We start from the raw sequence: 17,412 nt of genomic DNA on the forward strand, positions 1-17,412 counted from the left end.
GATTCTTGTTGTTGTCTACAATAGAAGTTTAAATAACTAAAGCGTCAATAACAAGCTGGTAGACCCATCACTAGTCAGCATTTACTCAGCTCCCTGCAAAAACCTGGCTCAAAAGATATCAAAATATCTTGTGAACATGCTTACACACTGGAAAACAGAGAATAATTTATGTTCGCCAAGCCTCCTCTTCAAATTCCTCCTCCCACTCAAGTGTCTTTTGGGGAGATTCATTCAGAAGTTCCATTTGTAGCATGAGCCCTTAGCAGATGGATCATCATAGGAGTAATGCATTGCCAGTGTCTTGCATGGAAGTAAGTCAGCCTCCTTGATTTTGTCTGTCTTAAAGCTGGGGCAGGCACAAGGATGTGAACATGAGAATGGGATACCATAGCCCAGAGGCAGTCAATGTGGTGCCCTCCAAATCTTGCTGGGACTCCAATTCCCATCAGCCCCACCCAGCATGGCCCAATGGTCAGGGATGATGGGAGTTGCAGTCCAGCAACATAAGGAGCACACCTCATTGTATAAACCTTACCATACCTGATACTGGCCTGCTGAAATCAAAGGAACTACACTTGTGGATTTCATTAGCACTTAGATCAAGTCAAATGCCCTAGTTTTTAGTAGAATGGAAATTTACTGCAACAGTGGCTACCGATATTTACTACACAAAGAGAGTAACAGAAACCTCCCTCCTGGAAGTTATGCTGGAACTGGACTCTTCATCTTGCAGAATCCCTTGTACTTACATGTGGATAGAGGGGGAAATGCAGGTTCTTCCTTAGGTGCCCGACAGCTCCTCCACACCAGTCTTCAAATACATGCAGGTTTGCTTTCCCTTTGTACTGCAGAAGAACAACATTTAGGCTATACACAAGCTCTCCGAGGCAATTCTGTGTGGGTGGGTGTATGCCTGTGTGCGTGTACGTGTGTGACAGAGAGAGAATATAAACATTGCATAGTGAAACACAATCCTGAATGGTGACAGGAGCCCTGAAAGACTACCGCAGTATTGCAATACCTCCTTCTTCTGGTGGTGCCAGGTGTACACCTAAGGCCTGCTGCAGACATGGGTAGCCCAGGTGAGCCTGTGAAATATTGAGGGGGCCCAGCCCCCTCCTTTAAAATTTATGGGGGGCCCTCAGCCCCCCCTAGATGGCACCCCTGGGCCAGGAGCCTTTCCAATCCTACCTGGAGATGCCATGGATTGAATCTGGGACCTCTTGTATGGGACCTCTTGCTCTGCCACAGACTTTTGGTCCTTTCCCTGATGACTGCTGCAGGCGCACCAGTGTTCCTCACAGCAAAGATGTATCTTCATCTTTCAACATTTGTGTACAAGAGCTTGGGAACCCTATCAGGTCCATGATGCAAACTTGTTTAAAGATGTGGATATATCATCCACATGGATGTGTTTACTGCAGTGAACACCAGCGTCATAAGCTATGTGCTGGGAGCAAAAATATTTTAACCTGTCTTAAACAAGAGGAATAGGAAGAATCCACAAAGCCTTTGTGAAAATATAAATTTATCTTTGCTTCACCCCAAAATCATAAACTCTGAGCTCAAACTACTCGATTCTCTTCTTCTTCCCTAGTTCTAGCTTCCCACCATTTAAAAAAAATATAACATGCATATAGCAAAACATAGCTATCACAAAATTAAAAGTAAAAATAATGTAGGCTAACAACACTAACAAAAATGTAATCAGAAATAAAAATAAAACATTTTCAAAAGACATTCAGATACTTGTGATCTACGTTAGCAATAGAGAGGACATTTGACACATAATGAGCAACAGATCTCTATTCTTCAAGCACTGAAACGTAAGAACGCAATAGAATCCTGTTATGCAGTTAATGTACTGGCTAGGTTAGCAAATTCCATTACTTTTCTGAGTCATTACTTTCCTTGGGTTTGGCTGTTGCCTTCCAATTTTTGCACAGAGCTGTCCCACTGCAGTTAACACATCCCTTTTTAACATAGCTGGAGGTGATGTATGGTGGATTCTGATACTAATTTACGTCACATACCTCAGTAGCAACTTCTATTGCTATCCCACCTACCCCCACCCTCAAGAAAAACCAGAGGCCCAACTCATGCAGTGTGAGCCCAAGCTCTTCAATTACAGCTATCATTTTGGGCTCAGATTAGACAGCTCAGACAAGCTGGAACTGGATGGAGAGTCTCCTATTTGGAAGAGCAGTATATGCAGCATCCATTGAACCAGCTGTTTATTTAGGGCCAGTATGGAGATCTGGCCCAATGCAATGAAGGACATCAAGGTCTCTACTCCCATTCAAGCACGGGGTGATGTTACTGATTACTCCTTAAACATCCTGTGTTGTGTACATACTTGTGGCATAATCAGCACAATAGAAGCCAGGTCAATGATGGTGCTTAGTCACACTGATCAATGCAGAGGACCTTAACTGAATTAAAAAGCTAGGGAGGTGTTTCCTGGGTAGGCATAATTGGGATGAAATTTCAGAAGGTAAAAACTCCTTTCCAGAATTACTTCTCTCCTGTTTCAAACCACTCAGGTGCTTAATTCCTCACAGTCGAGGTATTAGCCAGAATTTGGAACAATAACTGCTTCATTCAACAAACAACAGCCACACTCTGACAGTAGCCATGCCTTGTCCATATCTGTGTCAGGAATACAATACAGGTACTAAAATTTAATTTATGACCATGTCATATCAAATGCATCAGCTGTGGCTCTTTTAACGATGATTGCTAATTAGTCCATATCCCCTTATTATGAAAACACTTTACCAGATTTAGCTATATCCAGCCCACATAATGGTCCTGGGGATGATGTCCCTCTCCCAATGGCCCCCACCCCAAGCCTTTGTATTTAAAACTGCATGCACCACATATTGCCATATCACACTGGCTCATTTTGCATGCAGTGCTAATCCAGAACATGGCTAAGCATGAACGAGCAAGCATACATGTGTGCAGAGTGAAAACCACAGCCACTTCTCTTCAAGTTCTTTGACTGCTTTGCTACCTGCAGCCAAGCCATGGGCAAACCCAGGCTTGTGGCCTGTCTCTACCCAACAAACCACAAGTAGTAAGCTAAGGACAAACATTGGCTACAGCTCATGGTTTGTTTGGAGCGAGACAAACCATGAACCTAGGTTTGTACCTAATGCTAACCCAAACCATGGCTTTGCTCTGTAGCAAAGTGACTGCCATCTTCGCTCTGTGCACCTGCACATGATGCATGCATTTATGGGAGTGCTACAAAGGGCTGCGCCACCTCAGAAGGCTCACGTGTCATGTGTGAAGGAGGCCAGTATAAACATGTCGTTTAGTCGTGTCCGACTCTTCGTGACCCCATGGACCAGAGCATGCCAGGCACTCCTGTCTAAGCTGGTTTTAAAGCTCTTTCTTATGGCATCCTCAAAGACTCGTGAGAACCATAGCTTTGTTAGAATGTTGAGAATTCACTGTTAGAGAGTATTAGCCCCACCCACCCACAGATCTATGATTCCCAGGATTTCTTGGGGGTGGAGATCTGTGACATTTTAATTGGTTTAAGTTTGTAGTGAAGAGATGCCCCAGTTCTGGCAGGCTGCTCTTCTTTTGCCCGTATCTGTCTCTCATTATTTCTTAATTTCTTTCTCATTATTTTTTTTTCAGCCCTCTGAGGCTTATTCTAGTGGTTAAGCACAATCATCTAATTAATTGACTTCATACGCTCAATATACTTATTCCCCCCCCCCATTATTACTATTGGCCACGCTTTCAGCAGGGCAAGCATAACATGGGACTGGTTCACAGAACATGGTAGTGTAATGAATATATAGAAATACATTGGCAGTGCAGCCATTTCTTAATGAAAAGGTTCTCTCTTGGATGCCAGGCTTTCTAGACTGCTCTGAGATGTTCACAGAACATTGGAAGCTGTCTTATACAGAGTCAGAACATTGGTCCATCTAGCTCAGGAGTATTTACAACAACCGGCAGGTGCTCTTTCTGGGTTTCAGACAGTTCCCAGCTCTACCTGGAGATGCTAGGAATGGAACCTAGGACCTTCTGAACTCAAAACAGTTGCTCTTCCATTGAGCTGTGGCTCTTCCTCCAAACACTTTGCTTTGCCTCTGATCAAGCAACATATTCTGTGCACATTCCTTGCACATTTGCAGTACTCAAGTGCAAAGTACAATGCAGGAATAATTAGGGGAACACAAGATACAAAGAAGGGTAAATGGCAGGTTGGGGCCTTTATTCATGAATAGGTCTACTACTGAGTAGCTGTGCCATCCTGCTGCTTGAAACTATAGGCTGGAGCCCTTACGAGTAATGTGTAATTGTGGGCAAACTAATTTACCTATGGAAATGCAAGGTTGGTACACATGTTTGTGTGCATCCAATGGAGGGGTATTATTGGGTTGTTTTTATTTTGATTATCTATTTTGTGGTTTTATATTTTGATTTTGTTCTGTGAACCGCCCTGAGACATCTGGCAATATATAAATTCAATAAATATAATAATAAATAATAAATAGTATGTCAGGGGAAGGCTAATGCTAGAAGCCTTCTCTGTTTTTACAAACACAAGGATAATTTAATACAGGGGCATTGTCAAATAAATGATCTCTTGTATGCCTTCTGAGGTGGCACAGTCCTTTCTACCAGTAGGACTAGACAGTCACATATGCATGTGTCATTTGATGTTTCAAGCCTGACGTGAATAGCAAATGCTGAGATCAGGAATGGCTCCTTGCTGTGTAGACTATGTTTCAAACCATCTAGCACAATTGTGGTGGCACAGATAAGCCACAATTTTGGTATGGGCTACTTCACAGCACCACCAGCAGGTATCAGTAACCCAGCAGCAACTGTTTAGGCATCCATTTACAGATATCCACCTGAGAGATAGAGAGCAAGGTCATACTCCAGCCTCTTAAGGAGGGACCACGTGAGCCAAAACACTTCAGTTCCTGTAATAGGCCTATAGTTCTACCATTTTAAAATTGTAGGTTTCTATCCTACCCCACAATAACCTTCCGCGGCAATTCACAACTAAAACATTTAAATTTCTAACTTATGGAACAATATAATCAAGTCATCTTAAATGAATCAGTTTCCTCAAGTATGTGCCTGGTGAAGTACAAAGGTCTTGATCAGCCTTCCCCAACCTGGTGCCCTCTGGATGTTGTTAAGACTACAACTCCCATCAGCCCAAGCCAGCACGTCCAATGGTCAAGAATGTAGTCCAACAGCATCTGGAGGGCACCTGGTTGGGGAAGCCTGGGCTTGAACTAAAAAATAATAATCATAGCATTATTTATAGTCTCTAAATGAAGTTCCAGAGGTTTGGTGTCAACTCAGAGAAAGCCCTGCTTCTTGTAACAATCAAAGGTAACAAAGTGTGGTCTCTCTAGATGACTGTGGTGAACGTGGAACATCATACGGGACAGGAGTTTCTCGGGTATTCTAAGCCCAGCCAGTATACAGAGCTAGCTATGGCCAGAGAGATTTTTCCAACCTTGCTCTATACTCCTGGCAAAGAAATTCTGAGGCAACCACAAACTTTCCCTATACAGCATGGGACTGCTAACACTGGACTCCAAAAATTCTGGTATCTCATGCAGCGTCAACACCTGAGAGGTACAGGGAGGGCTACAGTAAACAGCTCATCATTATGAGGATAAGATGCAAATTTCTCTATAGTAACTTCTGAGCCTACAGCTTTCTGAGATGCTAACAAGGGCCCGCTCCTCTCCTAATAGCAATACTCTCTTAATCTTCCTCTCCATAATCACAACAGAGTCCTCATTCAAACAGTGATTAATGACCACCACCGCTTCCTAGATTCAAGTCTGTGGATCAAAATCTGGCACATCTCAGCTGCTGCTCCCTCTGGGCATTGTTGTGCGCTTCAAATGGAGGGCTGGATCATCAGCTGGTGCAGACGTGCCGCTTTAGTGAAGTCAATGGTGCTTAACTAATCCACAGGAGCTGAGGAAAACAGAAGCTGCTGGGAAGGATATCATGAGAGGGGGAGCGATTTCCCTTCCAATGGGGCAGCTGAAGAAGGCACCATGCAGCCCCCCAACTGGTATGCATTGCACCACCAGTCTGTAGTAAACGATCTTCCCCACAGCCATTAGGGAACCTTCTTTGGAAAGAGAGGCTAAACGTTTTAGGATTGACTACTCAATAGGTGTCATGTACATCAGGGTTGCTATTTTGCACAAAGCTACTGAGGATGCTGACCAGCCTCCCGTGAAACCTCGCAGATAATGAGACCTAACCACTTGACAAATCAACGAACAAAGCCCATTATGTGCCACAGCATGTCCCAGACTTCTTTTGCCTGGCTGCTGATGGTGCTTACTGATCTGTGGGATTTGCTCATTTGCGATGCAACTCCCAGGTCTGGCTCTGTGATCAAACTGCATCCTCCTCCCATAAGCATCACTCAGCACCTACCCTCTCGGGCATCTCAGTGCATCCCACTAACAACAGCTTCCCTGCCACAGTTCTTCGGGACCTTCCTGATGCTTTTCATGGTGGCAGGCAGAACGCTGGCTGAATAATGCATGAGTGCATTAAGCAGGCAGATGCCCAGGCGCAGGTGTCAGTCAATCCAAGCTGGGCTTTACCCTGAACTGATAAAAGTAAAACAGTGCTGGGAAATCAGTGTGAAATGGGCTGGACCAAATGTGATGGAGCAGGATGGAGTGAATGCACACTGGCCTCTGATCTGCCTTGGATGCCTGGTCTAATTATGTGTGTCTGTAATTTTCTCTGCATCAATATCTAAAGACTGCATTCAGTTGTTATTAGTGTGCAGTTCAAGAAGGGTTCAAATACTGTAAGAGAGGAATTGCTGGCTGGTATCTCAAGCTTTATTATTAGGTTTCATAAAATCATATGGCACAAGTAGACCTTATGGGTCATCCACTCACATCTCCTGGCCTGAGACAGATGGCCTCTGCTTAAAGCATCCTTTGTAGGTGCACTATTTTGGAGGACAAAGTAGGAGTGAAGCGAAAGGCCACAATCCATTGTGAAATTATTCCTTGAAGCATCACTGAAATGAACAGGAACTGGGCAAGAGGGTCAGTACTGCTCTTACACAGTTATTCATTTCACTGGGACTTAATTAAGGTTATTAATCAGAATTGAGCCCAGTGATTTTACCTTTGCACATAGCTGGTAACTGCACAATTAGTATCATTTCCCAAACTTCCCCTCTGCAAACCACCCCCGCCCCTCCAGATTACCTCCCTTCCTTGAAAATGTGCTTTGTCCAGCTTACCTGCTCGCTCCAGGGCAGAACATGTCTGGTTACGTTTGGCTTTGGGGGTCTTCCAGCTCTGTCAAGGCCACGTCTTTTTGAAAACCAGCCATCAACCCCTTGCTCTTCAGTCTGTAAGAAGGGAGGAGGAGGAGAAGCAACAACAGCAAATTCAGCACCAAGTGGGATGAATCCCATAAAGGGCCAAGGTGAGAGAACAAAACGGAAAGTACTAATGTCATTTCTATTATTAGCTATTGCCAGCGCAACATGCTCTCTGCTTGACAGGATCAATTATCTGCAGCACTAAATTGTTTGGCTTCATGGAAGTCACCTCAGCACCCGGTGTAGGAGTTCATGCATTAATGTCATACGGAATACATCATTCTCCTCCAAAGTAGAATCTTGCAGTTAATTGAAATCATCTCAGTCCACAATATGGGGACAGGGAAGTTGCAGGGGTGGGGTGGGGGTATTATATCCAGAAATAAAGAGGAGGAGGAAAAAAATCATTTTGAACACATTTACCATAAGAACATATAGGAAGAACTCTGTTGGCTCAGGACAATGGCCCATCGAGTCCAGCAACCTGATCTCACAGAGGTCAACCAAGCTGCCTGTTGGGAAGCACCCAAGCAGGACCTGAGTCCAATAGCACTCTGCCCACCTATAATTCCCAGCAAGTGGTATTTAAGAGGCATACTGCCTCTAACAGTAGAGGAGGAGCATAGCCATTGAGGCTAGTAGCCCACCCAGGTTACTAGTACCTAATGTGCATTTGGTTAGAACCCTATCAGGACCACCCACAGATTCTGCACCAAAGGAATTTCTTGGGTGGATGAGTGAGATATAACAAATGGAATTGCACACTAGTCAAAGGATAAGCAGTATTTGCAGTTTCTTTGACATGAAACTGACACTGACCTCACCTCCCCACTCCAAATTCAACAGCCCTGTTTAAGGAAGTTTTAAATGTTTGATGTTTTATTGTATTTTTAATATTTTGTTGGAAGCCGCCCAGAGTGGTTGGGGAAACCCAGCCAGATGGGCGGAGTATATTATTATTATTATTATTATTATTATTATTATTATTATTATTATTATTATTATTATTATTAGGAGAGGCAAGGTATGTTTAGAGTCAACACAGAGTATTTCCATAAAATCAATGGGACTCACTTTTAAATAAACATGCAAAATCTTGTGTTTTGAATGAACATGCAAAATCTGTGATCCTAAGTTTAATTATTTGGAAGTAAATTTCTCCTTGAAACAATGGAACTTACTTCCAAATGTTTATAGTTGGGTTTTAAAGCTATTTCTTATGCAGTTCTTACATTTCCAGTGAGTAGACTATTGCTGGCTAGGATATACCCTTGATTAAAACCCCCCCGGATATCTTCCGCTTTACTGAGTGCATGTAATAACACTCCCAAGTGGTGTGTTACAAGCAGGGTGGTGTTAACTGACTGGCGCTGCTTCCTATCTTGCAAGACTGTCTCCACTTTCTCACCAGGACACAGCTTATACCCGATCCTATCTCACAAAGAATCTAAAATCTAATTTCTGAACTTCAGGGACAAACAGAGCGGAGGTGCTTTAAAACGTGAAGAGATCCCAGGGTGGCTTCAGGACAAGAGCAAAGGGAATATAACACGGCAGAATGTGACTCACTGTGGAAAATGAACAATATCCATTCTGAAGACAAGAGACAACATATAGATGCACACGTGTAGCACTGATACATAAAAGACAGCATTGAAAAAATGAAAAAAATCAGGAAAAAAGACTTGGAGAATGTATGTGGAAAGTGTGCAAGAGAAGAGGAGATATTATGGGGGGCCCTCTGACTCTTTGGGCCTATTTGCATGCGGAGGCAGGCAGGAAATGACTCAGGCCTGCCCCAATCAGGTTGTGCCATCCAGTCCTCATTATACAGAGACAAATTACTCAGCCGATTAGGGTACTCAAAGGAGGAAACAAAAGCCTTAGCCTGTGATAAATGACTCCTTGTCAAACTCCTAGTCTGGCAGAATTAATTCTCAGCCAGCTGCAACTAGCGAAGAGTAGAGGAAGCATAAACCACCTCTGAGGCTTGAGATCAGCAGGGTATCTCTCACCTCTTCCCCAGACCCACACTGTGGGCAGCCCACACCAGCTTAAGAATGGAAGCACATTAATACTTATCTGTATTCCGGGCACTTTACAACTGGCTCTGACTAGCCAGCCATTCATCTCCATCCCAAACATGAGAATGGTCCCTAAACTACTAAAAAATATGGGTGTGGGTGTACATAGAGATGTTCGGCTTATCATGCAGTCAGAGGCTAAAGGTAGCAGGATATCCATATGAACAGAACCGCAGCACAGAAAGTTTCGACATAGCCAGCACATAGCAGTGGCTACTTGATACAGTTAGCCTGGTAGATGAAGGGAACGCAGTGGATGTAGCCTACCTTGATTTCAGCAAGGCATTTGACAAGGTGCCCCATGATATTCTTGTAAAGAAGCTGGTAAAATGCGGTCTTGACTATGCTACCACTCAGTGGATTTGTAACTGGCTGACTGACCGAACCCAAAGGGTGCTCATCAATGGTTCCTCTTCATCCTGGAGAAGAGTGACTAGTGGGGTGCCACAGGGTTCTGTCTTGGGCCCGGTCTTATTCAACATCTTTATCAATGACTTGGATGATGGACTCAAGGGCATCCTGATCAAATTTGCAGATGACACCAAACTGGGAGGGGTGGCTAACACCCCAGAGGACAGGATCACACTTCAAAACGACCTTGACAGATTAGAGAACTGGGCAAAAACAAACAAGATGAATTTTAACAGGGAGAAATGTAAAGTATTGCACTTGGGCAAAAAAAATGAGAGGCACAAATACAAGATGGGGGACACCTGGCTTGAGAGCAGTACATGTGAAAAGGATCTAGGAGTCTTGGTTGACCACAAACTTGACATGAGCCAACAGTGTGACGCGGCAGCTAAAAAAGCCAATGCAATTCTGGGCTGCATCAATAGGAGTATAGCATCTAGATCAAGGGAAGTAATAGTGCCACTGTATTCTGCTCTGGTCAGACCTCACCTGGAGTACTGTGTCCAGCTCTGGGCACCACAGTTCAAGAAGGACACTGACAAACTGGAACGTGTCCAGAGGAGGGCAACCAAAATGGTCAAAGGCCTGGAAACGATGCCTTATGAGGAACGGCTAAGGGAGCTGGGCATGTTTAGCCTGGAGAAGAGGAGGTTAAGGGGTGATATGATAGCCATGTTCAAATATATAAAAGGATGTCATATAGAGGAGGGAGAAAGGTTGTTTTCTGCTGCTCCAGAGAAGCGGACACGGAGCAATGGATCCAAACTACAAGAAAGAAGATTCCACCTAAACATTAGGAAGAACTTCCTCACAGTAAGAGCTGTTTGACAGTGGAATTTGCTGCCAAGGAGTGTGGTGGATTCTCCTTCTTTGGAGGTCTTTAAGCAGAGGCTTGACAACCATATGTCAGGAGTGCTCTGATGGTGTTTCCTGCTTGGCAGGGGGTTGGACTCGGTGGCCCTTGTGGTCTATTCCAACTCTACGATTCTATGATTCTATGATCTCACTCCAAGTCTAAATTTTGAGCTTTGTGGGCTTGGGTGGTGAGCCCATGCAAAGACGCAATTTCTTCTGTCCCTCCATTGAAGGGCTCCATAGAGCCTTCTCTTACTATTCCAGAAAGGTTGAGCATGTCCAAAAGTCAGCAATGTTTCCTGGTAGACCTGAGGTTATAACAATCTGGTGGCTGTTGGACCATACTTACCCGCTAAGCCTGGAATAGATCTCTGTCGAAGCCTTCCTACCTTCCTGTTAGCCTTGAGCATATATTGTAAAAGAGCTGGTGATCTGTATTACTAATATGGGAAGATGGGGTGTACAGGGCGGTGGTCTGCTGCTCACAAAAAACGTGGAAGAACTCTGAGGTGAGGAGTGCTAGCTCCAAGGTGGAAGCATACACACAGCATACAGGAGGCCATGGGTTCAATCTCTGAAATTTCTAGGTAAATCTGGGAAACACTGTTTGAAACCCTGGAGAACCAGATGGACCAATGGTCTGCCCTAGTGTAGGGCAGTTTTCTGCATTCCACATAAAAGCAGCTGTTTCGGAGGATGAACTGCACAAGAATGTTATTATCTTAGGATGAGCCAGAGACTGGAATGATCAAGGGCCTGCCAGAACCAAGATTCTCAGTGGCTGCCACCCAATTTATGCCAACATGTGGCATGACGTTGATCAAGCATCTTACTCCATTTCCCCCAGACTTGACATCAGAATAACAGGGACAATGCCACACTCCCCACTTTGTGAAGATGATGAGCTCACCCTGAGACAGTTGCCATATGCTGGTGGAGTAGCGGTATTTCCATGCCCTTTGCCACAAGCTCAAGGTCTCTTGATACACGACACATCCCTACAGTTATCTGGAAGCAAAATGGCTCCTATAGTCTCTGCTTCTCAGCATGGCTCTTGGCTACACGCCGTGAGCCTTCTCCCAAATATTGCTCTGTGTCCTCCCTCTCTGTCTCAAGTGTGTGATCAAACCTCTAAGAGAGAAATCTTCACACACGCAGGCAGCAGAGATTATTATAGCATCATCCAGCCAGGACAAGGAACAAAAAGCCTTTGATGGCAGCCACATCTAATACTATTATTTCTGAGCCGACTTCCACTTAGTTCAGACATCTCTTCAGAAGCAAGCAAGGGACAGCCTGCCTCTTATGTGCAGGCCAAATACATGCTGCCTGGGAACTGATATGACAAAAGGTCTTGGGTAGGGATGGGGATTAATATGGAAATGCCGCATTTTGCAATTTCCACTTTGGCACTGTGACAGGCAGAGGTCCAGGGCAACAAAACCCTTTGCCTTTAATAAAACAGCATTTTGAATACCATCACAGGTCTGAGGACAAACATGTGTGGCAGTTACGCACATGCTCCTGAATATTTATACATTTGGGGGAAATGAAAAAGGGCAGGAAGGAAAAGTGATCTGGTATGAAAGATGGGCTATGAGGAAACAGGCACCTCAAGTTGCCCCTCTTGAGTGCTGAGGCTGTGGCTGACTGTGACACAAATGCCATTCACACCCAGCTGCAGTTGGCACACTGTGGCTCATGGACCCTTGCGCAGGAGCCCACCAAGACGACATAGTCACTGGGATCCCCCAAAGTAATATAGATTTAGGTCTCAATGGCTCAAAACAATATCAGAATTCCTGATTATTGAGATCTCTTGCCACAACTTCTCCCCAGAAGCTCAAAGGAAATGCTGAGGAGAATTAGTGCCTAATGTTTTATTATACACAAACATGCCAGTCAGACACTTGAGGCTCCAGTTAGTCATAGATCTTCACTTAGCAAAGCTGAGCAGGCCCATTACTTCATAATATACACACCAAAGCCCTTCACAACCCATGCTAGTCCAACTTACCTGGGTCTATTTGCAAGGGTGGTCCGATCCATTATTCTGCCCGCGGTGAGGTGGCACAGTTAAGTGTCCCCTCCCACACACAAACCAAGCTTATTTTGCCAAGTTATTCTGGTACCTGAGGCAAAGAATCACACAAGCACCCCTCCCAAACACACATAACACAAAAATAAAGTAATTTTTAAAAAGTTAGGTTTGCTGCTCTTTCATGCATCGGCTCATCAATATAAGTGTGTGTCCAGGGCACACTCAAACCCAGAGCTGGCACTAGCTACTTGGCTCCTCCAGCATAATCCAGGACTTTCACACAACCTCAGTGGCATAAGGAGGAGAGCAATGCTATTGCAGTTCCTGCCGTGCAGCTGAGATAACATAAAAATTAGAGCAAGTTGCAGCCCACCTCAACTCCACACAAGTAGGAAGAGAATAAAAGGTGGGTGGATATACCCTGCTTAGAATTGGCAATAGTACTGCCGTCTGATTGTGACATCTGGAGATCTGCCATAATGAAGCCAACTGTGTTACAGACGTTCATTCTAGCTTTAAAAAACAAACAGGAGAGCAGGATGGTTCGATATTTTGCTCACTTTCACCATCTCCCCTTTTCAGCTTTGCGTTTAAAACAGATTTGCTCAGTAACCATTGGGCTCTGAAGAGTGGCTCATTGATTGGCTGGGTGATAATTGATAGCAGCTTGTAAAGGGCCCTAGTAACCCATCCCTTCCATTCAGCGCTTCCTCTGCCCACTCACACAGCAGTTGTCTAATCCAGTGTTTCCCAACCGGTGTTCCGCGGCACACTAGTGTGCCGTGAGACATCGGCTGGTGTGCCGTGGGAGGGAGGCGGGCGAGTCGGGCGGCGAGAGGCGGCGGCGGCGAGGATCCGCGTCGAGCCGGGGGCGGCTCCGCGGTGGTGGTGCCGAGCGGCGGGGCAGCGCGCGCAAAAGGGAGGAGCGCGAGACAGCGGAGGAGGAGGAGGCCGGCATGTCCGGGCAGCAGCAGCAACAGCAGCAGCAGCAACTCCCGGCGACGGCTCCTCAAGCCCCGCCGCCGCCCCCTCCTCCGCCCGCTATCGCCGCCACCACCACAACAGCCGCCGCCGCCTCAGCTGCCGCCGTCCCTCAGTCCCTCGCTCTGCTGCCTCCTCCCACCCCGGCAAGGGGGAGGGAAAAAACTTTCACTTTTGTGCGTCCCTCCCGGCGTGACGCTGCGCGCTGACGTCACGGGGCGGGGCTTTAATGGTGGTGTGCCGCGAGATTTTTTTCCGGTAAACAGGTGTGCCGTTGCCCAAAAACGTTTGGGAAACACTGGTCTAATCACATAAACATCCTTTGTGGAATTCCACTTTGTTGTGTCACTAGCAGCATCGCTGCTTTCTTTAGTGGGTGGGTATTCAAGAGATGCATCAGCCACTCTGGGCACAGGGGGCTCAGTTTTCAGAAACTTCATTCTATGGATTTTTCTGTGCCAATAGAACTGTAAGCAGTTTGTTATAAAACTTATACATCAAGTAAATATTGATACCCTACTTTATGAATGCGGAGAAACCCAGCTTGCTCACAGAGATTCACTGCAAGGTCACACACCAAACACCTGCTATTAATAATATGTTTTACTGTGAGCCACTGGGGGTTTTTACAAACAAAAAATGGACATAGATTTCTAAAATAAAAAGGCTTCCTATTTTGCTGGTTAACTGCAAGCTGAGCAATTTGTTCATTGCTAGAAGTTTTGGCCAACACATATTCATGTTATTTGCAGTCATGAGGACTACGATGCCACGGTATAGACAGAATGTGGTTGGTGATGACTATTAGCATGGAGTGCCCTCCCATCAGATGTCAAGGAAATAAGCAACTATCTGACTTTTAGAAGACATCTGAAGGCAGCCCTGTTTAGGGAAGTTTTTAATGTTTGAAGTTTTATTCTGTTTTTAGTGTTCTGTTGGGAGCCGCCCAGAGTAGCTGGGGAAACCCAGCCAGATGGGCAGGATATAAATAATAAAATTATTTATGATGATGATTATGAAATTCAGCAAGGGGAATTCAACACAACTGCAGTTGACAGGAGTTAAGGTGAAGTAAGAATGTGACATTTCCTCATGAATCCAGCAATCAGCTCTAGTGAGCCGAAGAAAAGAAGCTGTAATAACATTAATTATTTGGTAACAAAAAGATAGCAGAATGTGGTCAAAAGTGAGCTGCCTTCATTGAATGGACACAGTAAGCGCTTGCAGCCTCCCGAGCCCCACCTACCCTACAAGCTCCTTGGGCAATTCCCCCCCCCCAAAACCTCCACTTACTAAAAGAGATTGGCACATGCAGGGCGGCAAAACGCCCTCCTGGGACTCCCTTCTTTTTTAAAGGATTATATTAATCCAATTCTGGGTTTGTCCACCTTTATGTAATAATTAAGGAAAGAGGGAAATACACACATTATTTCACTGTGCTGCTTGTGGAGTAGGCTGAAGTAATTCCTAAGCCTCTCTCTGGGAAATAATAAAAATGAAACAGTAAAAGCTTATTAACAGCCAAGATTAGTATGTGGGTCTGTGGGGCTTCTTGTGGCAAAACCAGTTCTGTTTCCTCAGAAGGGCTTAAAGAGACAAGAGGCTTCCTTCGGTTCAGCCTCCAAGCAGTTGTAGGCCCTTTCTCCAACAGATTATAAAACTAACCAGACTTCTCCTCAGCAGAAAGGAAGCTTTGCAGGTAGCTTTTTCTCTCAATAAAACTATTCTGTGCAAGGCTATCAACGAGGTCAGACAAGTGGATGTTCCACATATGACAGAAACAGTGAAGCTTTTCTCCATTTTAGAATGATTATGTTTAACAGACCTGTCCCAGATGCATGCAAACGTTGCTAGGAAAATAGTCAAGGAAACACGCACTGTGGAGCACCTGCAAACGCAAAGCAAGCATTGCCACTCACCAAAGAGACTGTGACATTCTGAGTCACTTTGAGGTAGGAGGGAAGCTCATATACCCAAACACTGATGTGTGTACACATTCAAAAGCTGGGTGGAAGATATACCCCCTTGCCATTTGCTTCAGCAGGTAACAGCTCTTATGGCAACAGGCTCTGCTCATGTGGGTATGATTTTGGCAGGATGAAGCTAAACAGTTGCATTAGTACAAGGATGAGCACTAGCACAACAGGGTGTCTCCCTTTCTTCTCCCCGCACCATGTGTGCCCAGTGCCATCTCCAGATCTGCTCCAGAAGGTTGGGGAAATGGCCACAGGTTTAGGGGGGCACAGAAGGGGGGGGAGTGGAGAATGTTTGGTCATACAAGGAGAAATCCTTGCACTGATAGAACGTTCTCTTTAGTGCTATTGTGGATACAGCTCAATATCTCTCTGGCTGCTCCTACACCATACATTTAGAGCACCTTTCCCTTCCTCAACAAGTATGCAGTATGTTGTATGCAGGGCATCTGGTATTCAAACAAGGTGGGACTGGAATTAGTATGTATTTGTTTAATACTTGCAGGGTAATCTTACTCAGAGCAAGTGCCACTGTGCTCAGTAAGGTCTGACTCCCTAGAATGTATGTCTAGAACTGCAGCCTTAATGTGTCAGGTTCTTTACAAATCTCATCTCACTGATAAAACTGGCTGGACAGAATTTTCTTTTTAAAATTAAACAGTGTTCTTCTTATTTAAAAATTTAAAAAACAAACAAAATTATTGCTTTTTTTAGTCTAACATGAGCACACTACTGCCCTCTGGTGGTTAGATTCAGCCCAATTCAAATGTTTGCAGTTCATTTTCCTGCAACTAGAGCACATCTCATATGATCTTGTCAACCATCTTTCCCCATATCTAGTGCTTTCCAGAAGTTTTTGACTACAATTCCCATCAGCCCCAACTACCATGGCCATGCTGGCTATGACTGATGGGAGCTATAGTACAAAACATTACCATGTTAGGGAAGGTCTGTTTAGAATTAACTGTAGTACAAAAATCTCAAAAGGACTATATGTAAAACCCTGGTTAACTTGGTATCTATCAAAATAAGATAAAAATAGACCTGGAAGTCTGCAGAATTTAGTTTTCTGAGACATTATTGAGACAAAACTCAAAATGACATAGGTTAGGTAATTTTCACGCTAATATCAATATTTCTATTTGTTAAAGCTGTATTCTATTCTCCTGCCAAGGAACTCACAGCCAGCATACAAGAGGTTGCCAGGCAAGGCATTCTGAATCAATGCATCATTAATGTTGCAAGGAGCGGTTCTAATCCTGACTGTGTCTCTCAATTGTGAGCCGTATCCTCAGGGTATATGTTCTAGCAAGTTTCTAGCAATAGCCTATCCTTATTCCTTACACCACAGGTGAATACCAATGAGCCCTTTCTGCTAGGAGAAATGCTTTGTGACTGAAATTAGCCATGGGCCTGCCCTTGATGTTGAAACCTTTTGAACTCTCAGCAAGAAGCCACTGATGGATAAGGTCGCAGGCTGGGTCCTTTGCACTGACACCTTGTCTTTCACCTCTGCTCCTCCTGAGCTTTTGGTGCCCCTGATTTCAGTGGCCTGCTGGCAGAAGAAATACAGAGGCCTAGATAGAAGGTGCCTTTGACATTATATCAAGGCAGAAGTAGGTCCAGCTTAAAAGCATGTCGTTCGATAAGCAGAAATGTTAAGAGAAGCAGAAATGGTTCTTTTGTTGAAGGCCCTGTCAT

General features: G+C 44.7%; 1 protein-coding gene across 6 annotated transcripts in view; it reads right to left on the reverse strand.

Moving 5' to 3' along the window:
* Positions 1-17,412, reverse strand: part of B4GALNT4 (beta-1,4-N-acetyl-galactosaminyltransferase 4) — a 168,722-nt gene that overhangs the window by 44,269 nt on the left and 107,041 nt on the right. For 5 of the 6 annotated variants that reach the window (XM_081212096.1, XM_081212098.1, XM_081212100.1 and 2 more), the window contains exons 3-4: positions 7,283-7,393; positions 750-845 (exon numbers count right to left, since the gene is read on the reverse strand). In XM_081212096.1, coding sequence (XP_081068222.1) covers positions 750-845; positions 7,283-7,393 — 207 coding nt within the window. Of the gene's footprint in view, positions 1-749; positions 846-7,282; positions 7,394-17,412 lie in introns of those variants that run through there. The other variant, XM_081212101.1, reaches the window with a different exon arrangement.

Source organism: Podarcis bocagei (assembly GCF_964188305.1).
Source record: "Podarcis bocagei genome assembly, chromosome: 1".
Taxonomy (NCBI): Eukaryota; Metazoa; Chordata; class Lepidosauria; order Squamata; family Lacertidae; genus Podarcis; species Podarcis bocagei.